Raw genomic sequence first — 13,810 nt, forward strand, 5'->3', positions numbered from 1 at the left:
ATTAGCTGGGTTTTTTTTATATATATATATAACGTAATGCTAATGTGTTTAAAAAAAATCAATTTTTCAAGTTATAAGTTTTATTGAATCTAATAAGATGATTTTATTTAATTATATAATAAAAAAACAATAAATGAAGCAAATTTTAAAATAAAAGGTGATTACGATGACCATAAAAAATAGGAGTGTTTGTTAAAAGAGAATAAAATACAAAGTTAAATTTCAAAATAACTTATTATTAAATGATAAAATTTAAAAAAATTCAAAAAAAATACTCAAGTTACTTAGCCAAACTTGTTGCACAAGTCATAAAATCATAATAACTTAATTGAAAAGAAACCGGAGAAAACCATGAAGCTCATTTTTCAAAATGAACAACGTTGAATGATAAAATAAAAAAAATATGCAAAAAAAAAAACTTATGTTAACTTTTTAAATTTGTAATCCAAATCACTAAAAAAAACATCCCATTTAAAAAAAACCATGAATCTTAAACTCTGGTAAATCATATATCAAATGATGAAATTTAAAAACAAATTATACAAAATGATCAAAAAAAAATAGTAATTAAGAAAATAAAGATCGAATTTGAAATAAAAAGTAAATGAGAAGACTACCTAGAATTTTGAATTGAATAATAAAATTGAAAAGAAAAATAAAATTCACAAAAGAATTCAAAACTATAAATAAAAACCAAAAAAATAAGGATCACATATGAAAAATAACATATTATAATTATGAATCCAATGATGAAATTGAAAACAAATTGACATTCGACAAAAGAGCAGGAACAAAAAATAGAAAAAAAAATTGATGATCAATCTAAAATATTAGTAAATGAGAGGACAATTATACAAAAAAAAACAATTATGCCAAAGGATCAAAAACAAAAAAAAATAGAAATTAAGAAAACGAGGTCCTAATTTGAAATAAAAGATAAATAAGAGGGCTACCGAGAATTTTGAATTGAAAAGAAAAATCAATCTCATAAAAGAATCCAAATATAAAAATCAAAAGAATGGGGACTAGATTTGAAAAAATAACAAGTTATTATTGTGGATCCAATAATAAAATTAAAAAAATAAAATTTAATAAAAGGTTCGAGAAGAAAAAATAAAAATAAAAACAAAAACAACAAGGGCCAAAGTTGAAATATAAGTAAATGGAAGGACAATTTTGAAAGTTTAAATGGTTGTGAATTTTGAGAAAAGAAAAGATGAAAGATGAGGATAAGAAATAACAAGTTGTTGATGACAAACCGCCACATAAAACACCTCACACAGTGCTTCATGTGGAAGGAGTTACAACGTTTCCAACACCATCGTGGAAGTCAATGTTTCATTGCCTGATGGCACCCCACGCTCCTCTCGAAGAGTGTGGGGGTGCCATACATATTGGCACTTGCATTATATGCCAACTAGTTTTTTATAATAATATTATATATTTATTAGAATATCTAACTATTCCAAAGTCAACTTGATTATAATAAAAAAAACTAAATAAAAAGTATCAAAAAGACCGTGAAAACAAGCTTAGTAGTATTTCTTTTAAGGATATTGAAGTCATTTTATTGTACTAAAAGCCTTGAACACTAGCTGAAGTTTTTTTTTAAAAAATAATTAATTCTTTTTACCATGTTAAGAAATAGTAGAAGATTAATTTATCCCAATCAATTTAGCAATGCCAAAGAAACTTCAAGAAAATACCATTTTACCCCTCAAATTACACTTTTTAGCTTGCACTGTAGAGAACAAAAATACCATTTCACTATAATAATCCACAGTGTAATAAGTCTTAATCAATAATGTTTTACTCCTGCTTGTTAGTTTTTGTGATATATTTTTTTTCATTAATCTTGGAGGAAGTTAAATCCCAACTAGTTTTTTTATTTTATTTTTTAGCTAGTAAATTATTATTTGTAAAAATGTAAATTTCAGGTAACATGTGTTTTTTTTTTAGTTTTAACATTGTCATGTAGTATTAAAAAATACTTGAATTCTTATAGAATTTATATTTTGAAAGTCATAAGTTTTTAGAAATAAATTATAAAGCTCGACTTTTATTTCTAATAAATTTAATATTAAATGATGATATTAAAAAAAAAATCAAAGTCTTATTCCAATAAACAATGTATATGCAAAGATTAATAACACTTAGTGTTTTAGTTTTTGTTAATTATAGATAAGCATGGCTAAAACATTTTACTTTGGATAAAAAAAAGTTCAATTGAATTAGAATTTTCTTATCAGTATTTCGAATCAAATAAAAGGATAGGTTGATTAGTTCGGCCAAGTATGGTTAAGTTTTACATATGTCAAAACTGAATAAGTCTACATTAAGCTTTTTATTTGGGTTATTTGTTTTTATAGATTTTGATTTAATAGATCTTTAATTTATGGGGGGATTTTCTAGTTTGATTTGGTTTAATGAAGTTTTTTCTATTATTAAAATTTTAAATTGAAATCAAATCAAATAATTGTTTTTAAAAAATTTCCTAACCAAAATTATCTAAAAATTTAGAAAATCATCTAGTTGGTTAATTTTGTATGATTTTTATAGATATCTCAAATAACTTGGTTATTTTACTAAACACTAATTGTTATCAATTAGATATATAATATGCGTTTTATATATTCATATTTCCCACAAGAATTTAGCAGAATTAGTTTTTAATGATGGAGTATCTAAGGACTTGAATTATACAATGAAAGTAGTATTTTTTTTCTAAATTCCCATTCATCATGAACCTAAGACTTCCCAGTAAAAAAAAATTATATTCAAACGAAACAAAGACATGAGAACTTTCTAACTGGATAATGAATTCAAGTTCTTGTATACCTAACCACACTTGTAAATGTTTTTTTATTTTTTTTTATTTTGAGTGGAGGGATTTCTCTTGACAAGAATAGAAAGAATTAGTAAACTATAAATTGTCCCCCACAAAAAAATAAAAATAAAAAAATCCGTCAAAGAAAAACATGGTTGCGGTCATGAAAGGCACTTGTTAAAAACTGCCTCGAAGTTGAGATTCGACTCAAAAGTCTACGTTAAAGATTAAATTTCATTTGAAAATTTTTAATACTTGAGATTATTCCAAATATATATTTTTTTTTATTGAAATGAGGCAGAAGTTCACCTGCCTGTCAATACCTAGGGACGTAGTACGATGTGATCTCATGCCAAAGCCATTTCCAGTCAAGCTGAGAGCAATGCCAGTATCATCATCTTATATTCTTTCCGAATCTTTTCTTTTTCTAAACAACGTACGTCTTCCATCGATGAATCCTATCAATTAAATGGCGGTTTTTTTTAATAAAAAAAGGGTGATATTGGGAAGATTCTTCGAGTGATTAGGATCAGTGCTATCCTTACATCGAGACCTTACTTTTACAAAGACAAGTTGGCCATGGCAGCATTATCGACTCCTAAAGCAACCAAAAGAGTTAAATGTCCACTTTAGAACGTTCCATTTCTAGACCCACTACTTGTATAAATGACACTGACATGTATAAATATCGCTGATCCACGTTGAAAGGACACGGTCACTGGTCTATGAAGCACCTCAGCATGAAGATATTCATGTTGCTGCAATTATGTGTGCGTGCGTGCGCTCACTAACGCCCATCTTTCTATATTGTGGCGTTGCCAGTGATTTCAGAGGCTCAAATGATGACACATAAAGGTGTGGCAGAGAACAATTTTAGTCTGTGGAATGAAACTTGTTGAAAGACAAATTAAAACCCATGGCTGAAAGTGAAAAGTGGAACTGTATTTGAAGGAATGGCACCCACGAAAGTCCAAGATGCAGAGGCCTCGATCTGTTTCTTCAATCATGGTAATCTATCTGTGCTCCCATCTTCTGTTGCTGTGATTATTAAGAAGTTGCCAGTAATTATAGATTCATGGAGAGAAGATGGCCACTAATTAATTAGGGTGATGTTCATTGAATTTTCCTCTGCAATCAATCTGTTTCCTTGACAAGCACAGGCCACCCAGCTGTTAAACCAGAAAGCCACCTTCACAACATTAGTAGTGGGAGTCATGTTGCGATTGAACGGAGACCAAAGCTTGCTCAATCATCTTAGAAACGATTAAAAAAAATATAAAAGGATGTCAGCAGTAAGAAAGACTGTATCACCTCCGCTAAAGGCCCATGTTTTTTTTTTCTTTTAAAAAATAGGTTTTCAGTGGTGTTTTTGGGTAAGTTTACGGGGAATGTCTGAATAGTATGGAATTATATATTTTTAAAGTGTTTATTTTTATTTTTTAAAATTTATTTTTAATAATAATACATCAAAACTATTTAATAACATTAAAAAAAGTAATTAAAAGCAAAACAAAATCAGAATTTCATCCTCTGCATCCAAACATATACTTTAATATCAAGTTCAACCATCATATTTGATCAAGTGGAACTATTCATACTAAAATTAAATATTTCTTTACTCTTTTTTTTCAATACATGGTTTAACGTTTTAAAGATAATGAAAAAATTATTCTATAATTTAGTTTTTTTTCTTTTATTCTTTTAAAAATTACATAAAAAACTTTATAATTTTATGATACTTTACATGATATAACAAAAGTCAACAAAAAGATATTTGGTTATTTATAATTTGTCATTATATTCAATTTAATAACTAAAATACTTATTTTGCTTTAAATAACAAAATTGTCAATACAAAAACTCATAGAAAATTCAAAAAATAATTGCTCAACAACATCAAGTACTTAACAATCCAACAAGAGTTAGAGACTGTTTTGGTATTGCAAGTACTATTGTAGCTTCTGCATTTTATCTAACCACATGAAAATTCTGTCTTTACACCGAACCCCACAATAATTTATTTTCCATTCAAGATTTTTTTTCATTTGTTTTGTAATAAAAAAATCCATCTTATTTAAATTTTAACACAATATATATTTTTTTAAAATTAAAACTATATTTTTTAAAAAAATTATTTTTTAAAATCATAACTATAAAAACTACTTTAATTTTAAAAAAACATAAAATTACATAAGCAAAGAGAGAGAGAGAGTGTTTTAACTAGAAATGAGTAAAAAATCTGAAAAACCGATTAAACCGAGAGAACTGAAAAAAACCGATTAAAATTTTGAAAAAACTAACCGTTTTGGTTTTATAAGTTTGAAACTGAAAAAACCGAATCAAACTCAAACCAAAAAAATCAAGTCAAATCAAAAAAATCAAACCAAATTAGTTTGAATATTTTTTTTTGTTTAGTTATTTTTATTTTGATAAAAATTGAACGATTACACCTAGTTTTAACTCGCTATGAAAAAAAACAAGAAGAAAAGACAAAAATAAAGTTACTGTGTCAGTGCACGTTATTTGTTTAACAAATAAAAATCTCTCTCGAAGAGGGGAACAGCCTATTTTAAGTTCAGGTAAAAATAATGTTGTCTTCATGCTAGGATCATTTTAGATACGAGTCCAAGTAAAGGCTACGTGAAAGTAATTTCTAGTGACGGAGATTTGAAAACAGAGATTTGATTTGACCTTCCCCGTCAAAACCAGAAAAAAAAAAAAGGAATAGTTTTTATCAACTTCTTACAGTTGAATTATTCTCAAAATCTCAATATTTGATTTCATATAACTAAAACTAATAACAGTGCAAGAGGCCATTGATAATGGTGGCTTAGTTGTAGGAGATGGAGAAAAGTGAGTGTCATGTCGGTGGAAATTAAGATTGAAAACAGAGCAAAACAATAATACATTCAAAAACAACAGCACTGCAAGCAAACAGCGAAGACAAGGAAATCTCTCACACATATCTCCCTCCCTCCCTCTCTCTCTCTCTCTCTCTATATATATATATATATATATAAATAAATATTAAACTATTTAGTTTATTATATAATACTTTATAAGAAATTCGATACAGTAATCCAAATCTCAAAGCCCTCAAAATTCTCATTCTCTCACCTGGAAAGAAATAAATGAGCTGAAAGATCTCTCTCTCTCAGATTCAAATACACACGGAACCCAACTTTTCAAGAACCCAAGGTCCATTTATTTTCATTACCAACACAAACTAGAAAACACAAGCATAAAACCTTGTAATAATTTTCTCTCTTCAACCCATCAAGGAATTGATTAAAGCTTAGAGTCCTTTCTCTTTAGCTCTCCCTCTTCACGTTCAAGACCCTCTTTTGTGCTCTTTGTTTGTGTTCTTTTTTTTTTTATTCAAGTTCTGTGGGTTTGATTTGGTTTCCTATAAAGTGAATCACTTGAAGCTGATGCAGGGAGAGAGGGTGAGAGAGATAAAGTCTTGCTGCTGCTGCTGCTGGTGGACTGGGTTGACTCAGTGGAATCGTTGCTGATAGGGTATTTCTTTCCTTTTCTTTTGATGCTTTCTTTTGTTTGGTTGTTGAGATAGCTAAGGAAAAGGAAATTAGCATCTGGGAATCTCTCTTTTTCGCATTTCTTTTGTGGGAGTTTAGATTCATAAGGAAATGAAGAATTCTTACTTGATGAAAATGATGTTGGTTTTGATAAGAATTAGGATTTGCTCCTTTTTGTTTTTCAAATTTAGAGAACTGATGATGTGACATTATAAGATTCTTATTTTGTTCTTTTGTAGCTTCTGGTTGTTGTAGAATGAAATGTTTGAATTGTACTGTTATTGCCATAGGTTAATTGAGTTGTTCTAAAAAAAAGCATTCGAGGGCAAAGTTCCAATCTTTTCTATTCTGATTGCAGCGAGAATTGAAGTTTTTTTGATATAATTGCGGTTGAGATATTGTAAAATTGTAAGAAAGGATTGGTCTGCTGAAGCTAATGGAGTGGTTGAGCTAGAGAAAGTTTGGGCTTTGAAGATTCGAATTGATTAGTGCTTGCTTTCAAATTGTGTTATTGGAATGGGTTGCGAGTGTTCAAAGCTCACCAAGTGTTGTTGGAGTTCTGACTATAATGGATCAGTTCCCGAAGACCACAATGAGGGTAAGTGAAATGGGAGGTTTTTGTTTGTTTATATATGTGGTGTCATTTTGATCTTTGGGTTGTTTGGTCTTTGTAGATAAGGAAGAGAGGAGTGAACTCGATGATTTGCCTGCATTCCGTGAATACAACATTGAAACCCTCAGGATGGCGACATCTGGGTTTTCTGTGGAAAATATAGTTTCTGAACACGGGGAAAAGGCTCCAAATGTGGTTTATAAGGGGAAGCTTGAGAATCAGAGAAGGATTGTTGTGAAACGGTTTAATAGATCTTCTTGGCCTGATGCCAGGCAGTTTTTGGTAAGTGAAGCATAGCATTTTCTATTTACCAAATACCATGTGCATTTGTCCTGCCCTTTCCATTTACCTACACAACTGCCAGTAGCATGATGATGTTCTTGTTCCATGACTTTAGGAAGAAGCAAGAACTGTTGGTCAGCTGAGGAACCATAGGTTGGCAAATTTGCTCGGCTGTTGTTGTGAAGGGGATGAGAGGTTACTCGTTTCTGAATTTATGCCCAATGATACATTGGCCAAACACCTATTCCATTGTAAGTTTGTTTCTGGTGCCCTTTCCTTTGCTTTAGCATCTAGTGGACATTGCAGGTTTCTTTCTTTTAATTTCCAAGCTTGTGTGTCCAATTGAGCAATTATTATTCCTATTATTGGAAGTGTGTGCGCCTGCAGTACATTATGGAGGAAAAATTGCACGTTTCTCTTTTATACTCTTTGCTACAAACAACAACATTCTGTTATAGATTTTTGCGATACAAAAGATCTGCTCTTGGTTTGCTCACCATTTCTGTAGCTTGAACTCATGCGTTGTGCTTGGAGTTAGTACACCAAACCAAGATACCAAGGAGCAGTCTTGTTCTTTTATTCCTCTTAAAATTTTCTCACAACTCAATGTTGACCTTCTGGTTTCTTCAGGGGAAACACAGCCAATGAAATGGGCAATGCGACTTAGAGTGGCTCTACATCTTGCGCAAGCTCTAGAATACTGTGCCAGCAAGGGACGTGCTCTGTATCATGATCTGAATGCTTATAGAGTTGTCTTTGATGATGTAAGTATCTCATTATCTTTAACGTGTCCAGTATCCACAGTTAGGATTTAACAGAGTCCATTTTCATTTCATCATTCTATTCGTCAGGAGGGCAACCCTAGACTTTCATGCTTTGGTCTGATGAAGAACAGTATAGATGGAAAAAGTTACAGTACAAACTTGGCATTTACACCTCCTGAGTATCTGAGGACAGGTACATAATTCTTTCGAACCAGCTAAATGTTCCTCCACCTGCAAGCTTCACCCTGATCTCTGTATATATGGCATATGGAATTATTGTTTCAATTGAATCCTGGATGGTGTATCACATTGATCATTCAAGTTCTTAACATAATTTATGCTCATCCATTATTTTCCTTATCAGCTATCATAATCATGGTTTGTTGATTAGTTTATCTCCTATATCACTTCAATTTTTCATTCATTCTATAGGAAGGGTAACAGCAGAAAGTGTAATTTATAGCTTTGGCACCCTCTTGCTGGACCTTCTCAGTGGGAAACATATTCCTCCCGGCCATGTAAGTTCCTTCCTCAATACGATCATTTTGATGCAGAAACATTAAGCATCTGTTAGTTGGTTTTATTACAAATTTCTTCACTTATTATTCTGCGCACCTCAAAGGCTCTATCTTCCCACTGGAATCACAACATAATCTGGGATGTTGCCTGGGATAAAGGCAGTGGCTGCAGTATACTAGATGTAGTGATTCCGTTGTTCATTTTTATTGTTCTAGATGTACATGCATTCCTGAAATTAATTGTGTTGGCTGTTGTTCCTGATGGGAGTTTAACCAAGCATGTTTGAACAATAAAATGAGATTGTTCAAACATGCTTGGTTAAACTCCCATCAGGAACATTTAGAGTATCACATAATTGTGTTGCTTGTTATCCTTCTGAACATTTAGAGTACCACATAATTGGCAGCTAATAGTTTACTGAACAATTTATTTCAGGCACTGGACTTGATAAGGGACAGAAATATTCAAATGCTTTCAGATTCTTGCTTGGAAGGCCAATTTGCAAATGATGATGGAACTGAGTTGGTGCGATTAGCTTCACGCTGTTTACAATTTGAGCCCCGGGAGCGACCAAATCCTAAGTCTTTAGTTGCTGCTTTGATTCCTCTGCAGAAGGATACTGAGGTTGGTTGTTATCTAGTTATTCTTAAATATCTGGCATCTTATCCGTATTGTGCCTTGACTTTCTCAAATGAATCCTTCCACAGGCAGAACTTCATTTTACTCTCAAAGCGATTAAAAAAAGAAGAAAATAAATGACATTCTTAGTCATAAACATAAGAATGATTATTCATTTACATGACCTGATATCTGGAAATGTGTTCTGTGGATGAAATAATGGTTTTGTCAGGGCCTGCAATAAGCAGTACTCGGTTGGCGGTGTCTATTAAAACACCTTTTGGAATGGCACTTTTCTGATTTATTACTTTGAGTTTTGGTGCTGACCTATTACTTGAGATTTTTACAAACTATAATACGCAACATTCTCTTGTCTTGATGGTGTGAATTGAAAGTTTTGAATCACTCTATCCCTCAATGGACTTATTTAGTAGTCTGATTTGCAGGTTCCTTCTAATGAATTGATGGGGATACAAGATGGCGCTGCAGCATTACCGCTGTCACCACTTGGCGAGGCTTGTTTAAGAATGGATTTGACTGCCATACATGAGATTTTAGAAAAGCTTGGGTATAAAGATGATGAGGGTGCAGCAACTGAGGTTTGTTTCTGATATAATAAAATGGTAACAGTAATGGAATGCTATTAATGCAACCATCTGGGCCTTTATTGTCACTTTAATTAGAGATTCAAAACTTGTTTTCATTATGTCAAGTTATGGTGTTTTTTGAAGATCTCTTAAGGAATATTTTCATTTTCTTTTTTGCTATGCTAGATCCATGGAATAGAAAATTAAGAAATTGATAAATCATTCTAGCTTCAAGGTTTTGCTTTGCTATGTTAGCATCATTTTGACCTTGAACATTTGAATGCTTTACTTATGATTTTAGCAATGATAATGTTAAAAGAATGTCACTTGATATTTCTTGATTGGTCTTTTTAATATTGCTTGATTCTCATAATTTCACCATTAGCATTTATTTAGTTAATGTTTTATGTATTTCCATGCTCATGTTTTTATACCTTTGCCATTTTTTCCCTAGTGATTTTACATGGATGCTGGTGAATAATCACTTGATTCTTAGATCCCATAGAGGGCACTCATCCTGTGTTTGCATCTCCTTTATTTCACACGTGTCATTGATTTCTTACATATGCCTGACTGGTTCGGCTGTAACATTTTTTCCTATGACCTGCTTGCTTTTTCTTTTTTTACTGTCTTGTAGCTCTCGTTCCAGATGTGGACCAACCAAATGCAGGAAATATTAAATTCAAAGAAGAAGGGAGATGTTGCTTTCCGGCACAAAGATTTTAGAGCTGCCACTGAATTCTATTCCCAGGTTAATTGGCTTCTATTTTTTTTGCTAGATGACGTTTGAGATTGGTTGAAGTGGATAAAATAAGTTTATTAATGTGGAGAGTACAGGTAGAGGTGGTGTTAATGAGTTTACAATCAAACCAGAAAAAAAGCCTATCTTTACTGAACTTTGAGATCTCAAAAGTAGGATTCTTTTAGTGAGGTTATGTTTTTCTGATGCAATCAGAAGTTACAAATTGTTCTATCAATTATTATCAAAATTTCCAAAATTGAGCTCACATTTTATCAATTTGCAGTTCATTGATATTGGAACCATGGTTTCCCCAACCGTTCATGCGCGCCGAAGTCTATCCTACCTCTTGAGTGACATGCCCCAGGAGGCCCTAAATGATGCACTGCAAGCCCAGGCAATATCCCCTATTTGGCATATTGCATCTTATTTACAAGCAGCAGCTCTTTTAACAATGGGAAAGGAGAATGAGGCAAAAGCAGCTCTAAAAGAGGCATCAACTCTTGAAAATAAAAGGAACACAAATGCATGATAGCAGAAGGACAAAGGTCAAAATAAATCTCTTCTTGGATTGCTCATTTCCTTAAGATGACTACCAATGGTGAACACGAGCTTAATTTCAAATCAGGATGATCCAAGGTTTTTTTGAGTTGACTTCACAGCAAAAAAACTGGCTGTGAATGGCTCCGATCTACTGCATGCATTGATTGGTTGTCATCTTGAAGAATTCTTTCGAAACATTTTTGATGGGTTAGGTTTGGTCATTTACTGGGTGTTGCCATTTTGGTCACTCATGCACATATGAACAATACCCTTGTTTCTGTTTGCTGACCTTTTCCAATACAAAAATCTGGAGGAATAATTAAGACATTCTTGTGACAGATTACATGTTTGTAGATGGAATCACCTGTTGTTTCAAATTGCTTTTAGAGGGTGAAAATAAAATGTTGTCATCCTTGTAATTTATGTACAGTGCTATTGGTTGTGGCTGCACAAGCAGAGGTGGAATTGGTGTTTTTGTATGCCAAGTTTTTTAATCAAATATTCTTTGCTTTTCAGCAGTGGCTGCATGTTGTGTAAATATAGAAGTTTGATCTCAAAGCCCAGCAAAATCTCCGGCCACGGTAAAATCCTGTCTTTTCCGTTCTCATGATGAGCAGCTGGACATAACATGTCGATTCTCACGAAACATCAGCATCAATGTAAAGAGAAAGCAGGAGCCATTATCATCATGCCTGAATAAAATAGGAGCCATTATCGCAAGTGGAGCTAATTCTATACGTCGAAGGTCTCTCCACTTACCATCTAAGCGGTGACTGTCTAATCTTTTTGCGGTTTAAATGGCAAGTCCGTAAATGTATTCTAGCAATTCTTAGATTGAACATCTACAACGTAGATAAATATTCCCGAAGAAATTTTCTTTTTTACAACTTTCCTAGGATCTGAACAAAAAATGGTAACAATCTAAGAGTTTTGGTGATGGCTTGTTAGAGCTTGCCTAGTAAACAGCATTCAAGTACTACCTCTCAGCCTTTTTTCTTCTGTTTGTGTCATGGTAGGAGGTGCATCCCTAGGGCTAGACAGTTCAATGGGCCGATCCAGCTAATACCAGACTAGGTAACCAAGGAGCCCTGACTGAACATAAGAAAAGTAGGAGCAAACCCTAGAAGTGGGAACGAACCATGCCAGGGCTTGACCACCCTTCTGGGTTCACATTCCGTGTGTATGGGGTGAATTTGGGTTGATGTAGGCATGCTAGTCCCATGAAGACCTTTTTCGACAGTCGGAATAGAAGAAAAAAAATAAATCTAGTAATTGCTTAAAAAATTATGAAAAAAGGCCCAACCGATGACCTCTTGAACAAGTGCATCCTAATGCTCTGCGACGGGGCTATAGACCCAAGTTATTTTCGTTTTTCAATAATCTAATATTAATATTTAATTGAACATTTGATTTCTGTTTCCCTGGTAAGGCAACAAGCACTTCATATCACTCTTTCACGACACTGGATTTAAGAGGCAGAAGGATTTCAAGTTAATTTTTAATATAATAAAAATATATATTAATATTATAAATATATTTTATTATATTATTTTTTAAAATATAGAAGTCAAGTGCTAATAGATCTTGCAGGTTAAGTCTGCACACTTGATCAACTACTCAAACTCGTATGCTTGGGTTTGTATATTTTTTTTTGTATGAAAAGATTTCAAGTTAATTTTTAATATAATAAAAAATTTATTAGTTTATTTTAAAAAAATATAAAAGTCAAGTGTTAATAAACCTTACAAGCCAAGTTTGCAAATTTGACCAACTACTCAAGTCCATACACTTGGGCTTATATATATTTTTTACATTAAAAGGTGTACCACAGGTTGTCAACCCCTTTTAATTTTATAAAAAATAATATAGGTAACATATCATCTATCAACTAAAATCCCGATAATTTGGGGTGCCTAAAAAATAAAATAAATATGTTTTTAAGTTCAAAATTTTATTTTTTAATCTGTTTTGATATAAAACATCTAAAAAATATTCTAAAAACCTCACTAAACCAATTTTTCAACTTAAAATACTTATAAATTGGTCCAAAACAAAAAAATAATCAAACTAAGAAAATTTTTTTCTCATGCAAGATTTATTTTTTCAAGCAAGATGAAGTTGTAAAACCACTATCATTGAACTCCTTTTATTAAGTTAAATCTTTTGACATCTAGTTTGACTATTTTAATTGTCAAAATTGTTATATTTATCAATTTTTTCTTTTTTATGTTGTTTTTTTTGGATAGTTTCTTTCTTTTATTTCAAACCAAAAAACTAAAAAATAAACAAGATAAATTTTTGGATCAAAATAAAGAAATTATTGTGAATTTAAGGGCGACCATGTTTTTTTTGTGTGTTTTACATGTCAGTTCTCTGTGTTTTAATTTAATATGTTTACCATAATTTTATATAATTAAACTATAGAAAGAATCAATTAAAAAGAAAAGAAATGAAAATGAAAAAAAAAGACAGGTACTTCATATAGATAATGTATAGTGATGCAGATTCATACGAACGATTAAGTACCTGAGATTTTACCTCAAAGTTTTTTAGTAAATTATAAATTTATAGATAGCTAACTTTCTCATTTGAAAACTAGGGATTTCCATGTATTTACTACTAGAATTTAAAGAAAAACAAGACATGCTGATTTTATTAAAAAATCGTCCTCAAATTACTCTAATAGTGAATTCTACAAAATTAAGACGTTGAGATTTTTCAAGAAATAATTTCGGTAAAATTAATATTATTGGGAGAAAAAATGTAGATAATGTAAAATAGA

At 31.7% G+C, this 13,810-nt stretch overlaps 1 protein-coding gene across 1 annotated transcript; it reads left to right on the forward strand.

Annotated features, from left to right (window-relative positions):
• Window positions 1-5,848: 5,848 nt before the first annotated feature.
• Window positions 5,849-11,546, forward strand: LOC133677605 (serine/threonine-protein kinase BSK7-like). The gene is made up of 12 exons (XM_062099701.1): window positions 5,849-6,025; window positions 6,265-6,346; window positions 6,722-6,961; window positions 7,038-7,258; window positions 7,374-7,509; window positions 7,889-8,022; window positions 8,110-8,215; window positions 8,455-8,540; window positions 8,977-9,165; window positions 9,606-9,758; window positions 10,384-10,497; window positions 10,772-11,546. The coding sequence occupies exons 3-12, from the start codon at window positions 6,880-6,882 to the stop codon at window positions 11,015-11,017; spliced, it is 1,467 nt and encodes a 488-aa protein (XP_061955685.1). The 5' UTR covers window positions 5,849-6,025; window positions 6,265-6,346; window positions 6,722-6,879; the 3' UTR covers window positions 11,018-11,546.
• The last annotated feature ends 2,264 nt before the right edge of the window (window positions 11,547-13,810 follow it).

The sequence above is a fragment of the Populus nigra genome, chromosome 1, assembly GCF_951802175.1.
Source record: "Populus nigra chromosome 1, ddPopNigr1.1, whole genome shotgun sequence".
Lineage (NCBI taxonomy): Eukaryota > Viridiplantae > Streptophyta > Magnoliopsida > Malpighiales > Salicaceae > Populus > Populus nigra.

Bases quoted from the DNA above. Each gene is read 5' to 3' on its own strand.
- LOC133677605 (XM_062099701.1), top strand. From the start codon at position 6,880: ATGGGTTGCGAGTGTTCAAAGCTCACCAAGTGTTGTTGGAGTTCTGAC. The intron at 8,541-8,976 runs GTAAGTTCCTTC...AATTTATTTCAG, and splicing joins AACATATTCCTCCCGGCCAT to GCACTGGACTTGATAAGGGA. The intron at 9,759-10,383 runs GTTTGTTTCTGA...ACTGTCTTGTAG, and splicing joins ATGAGGGTGCAGCAACTGAG to CTCTCGTTCCAGATGTGGAC.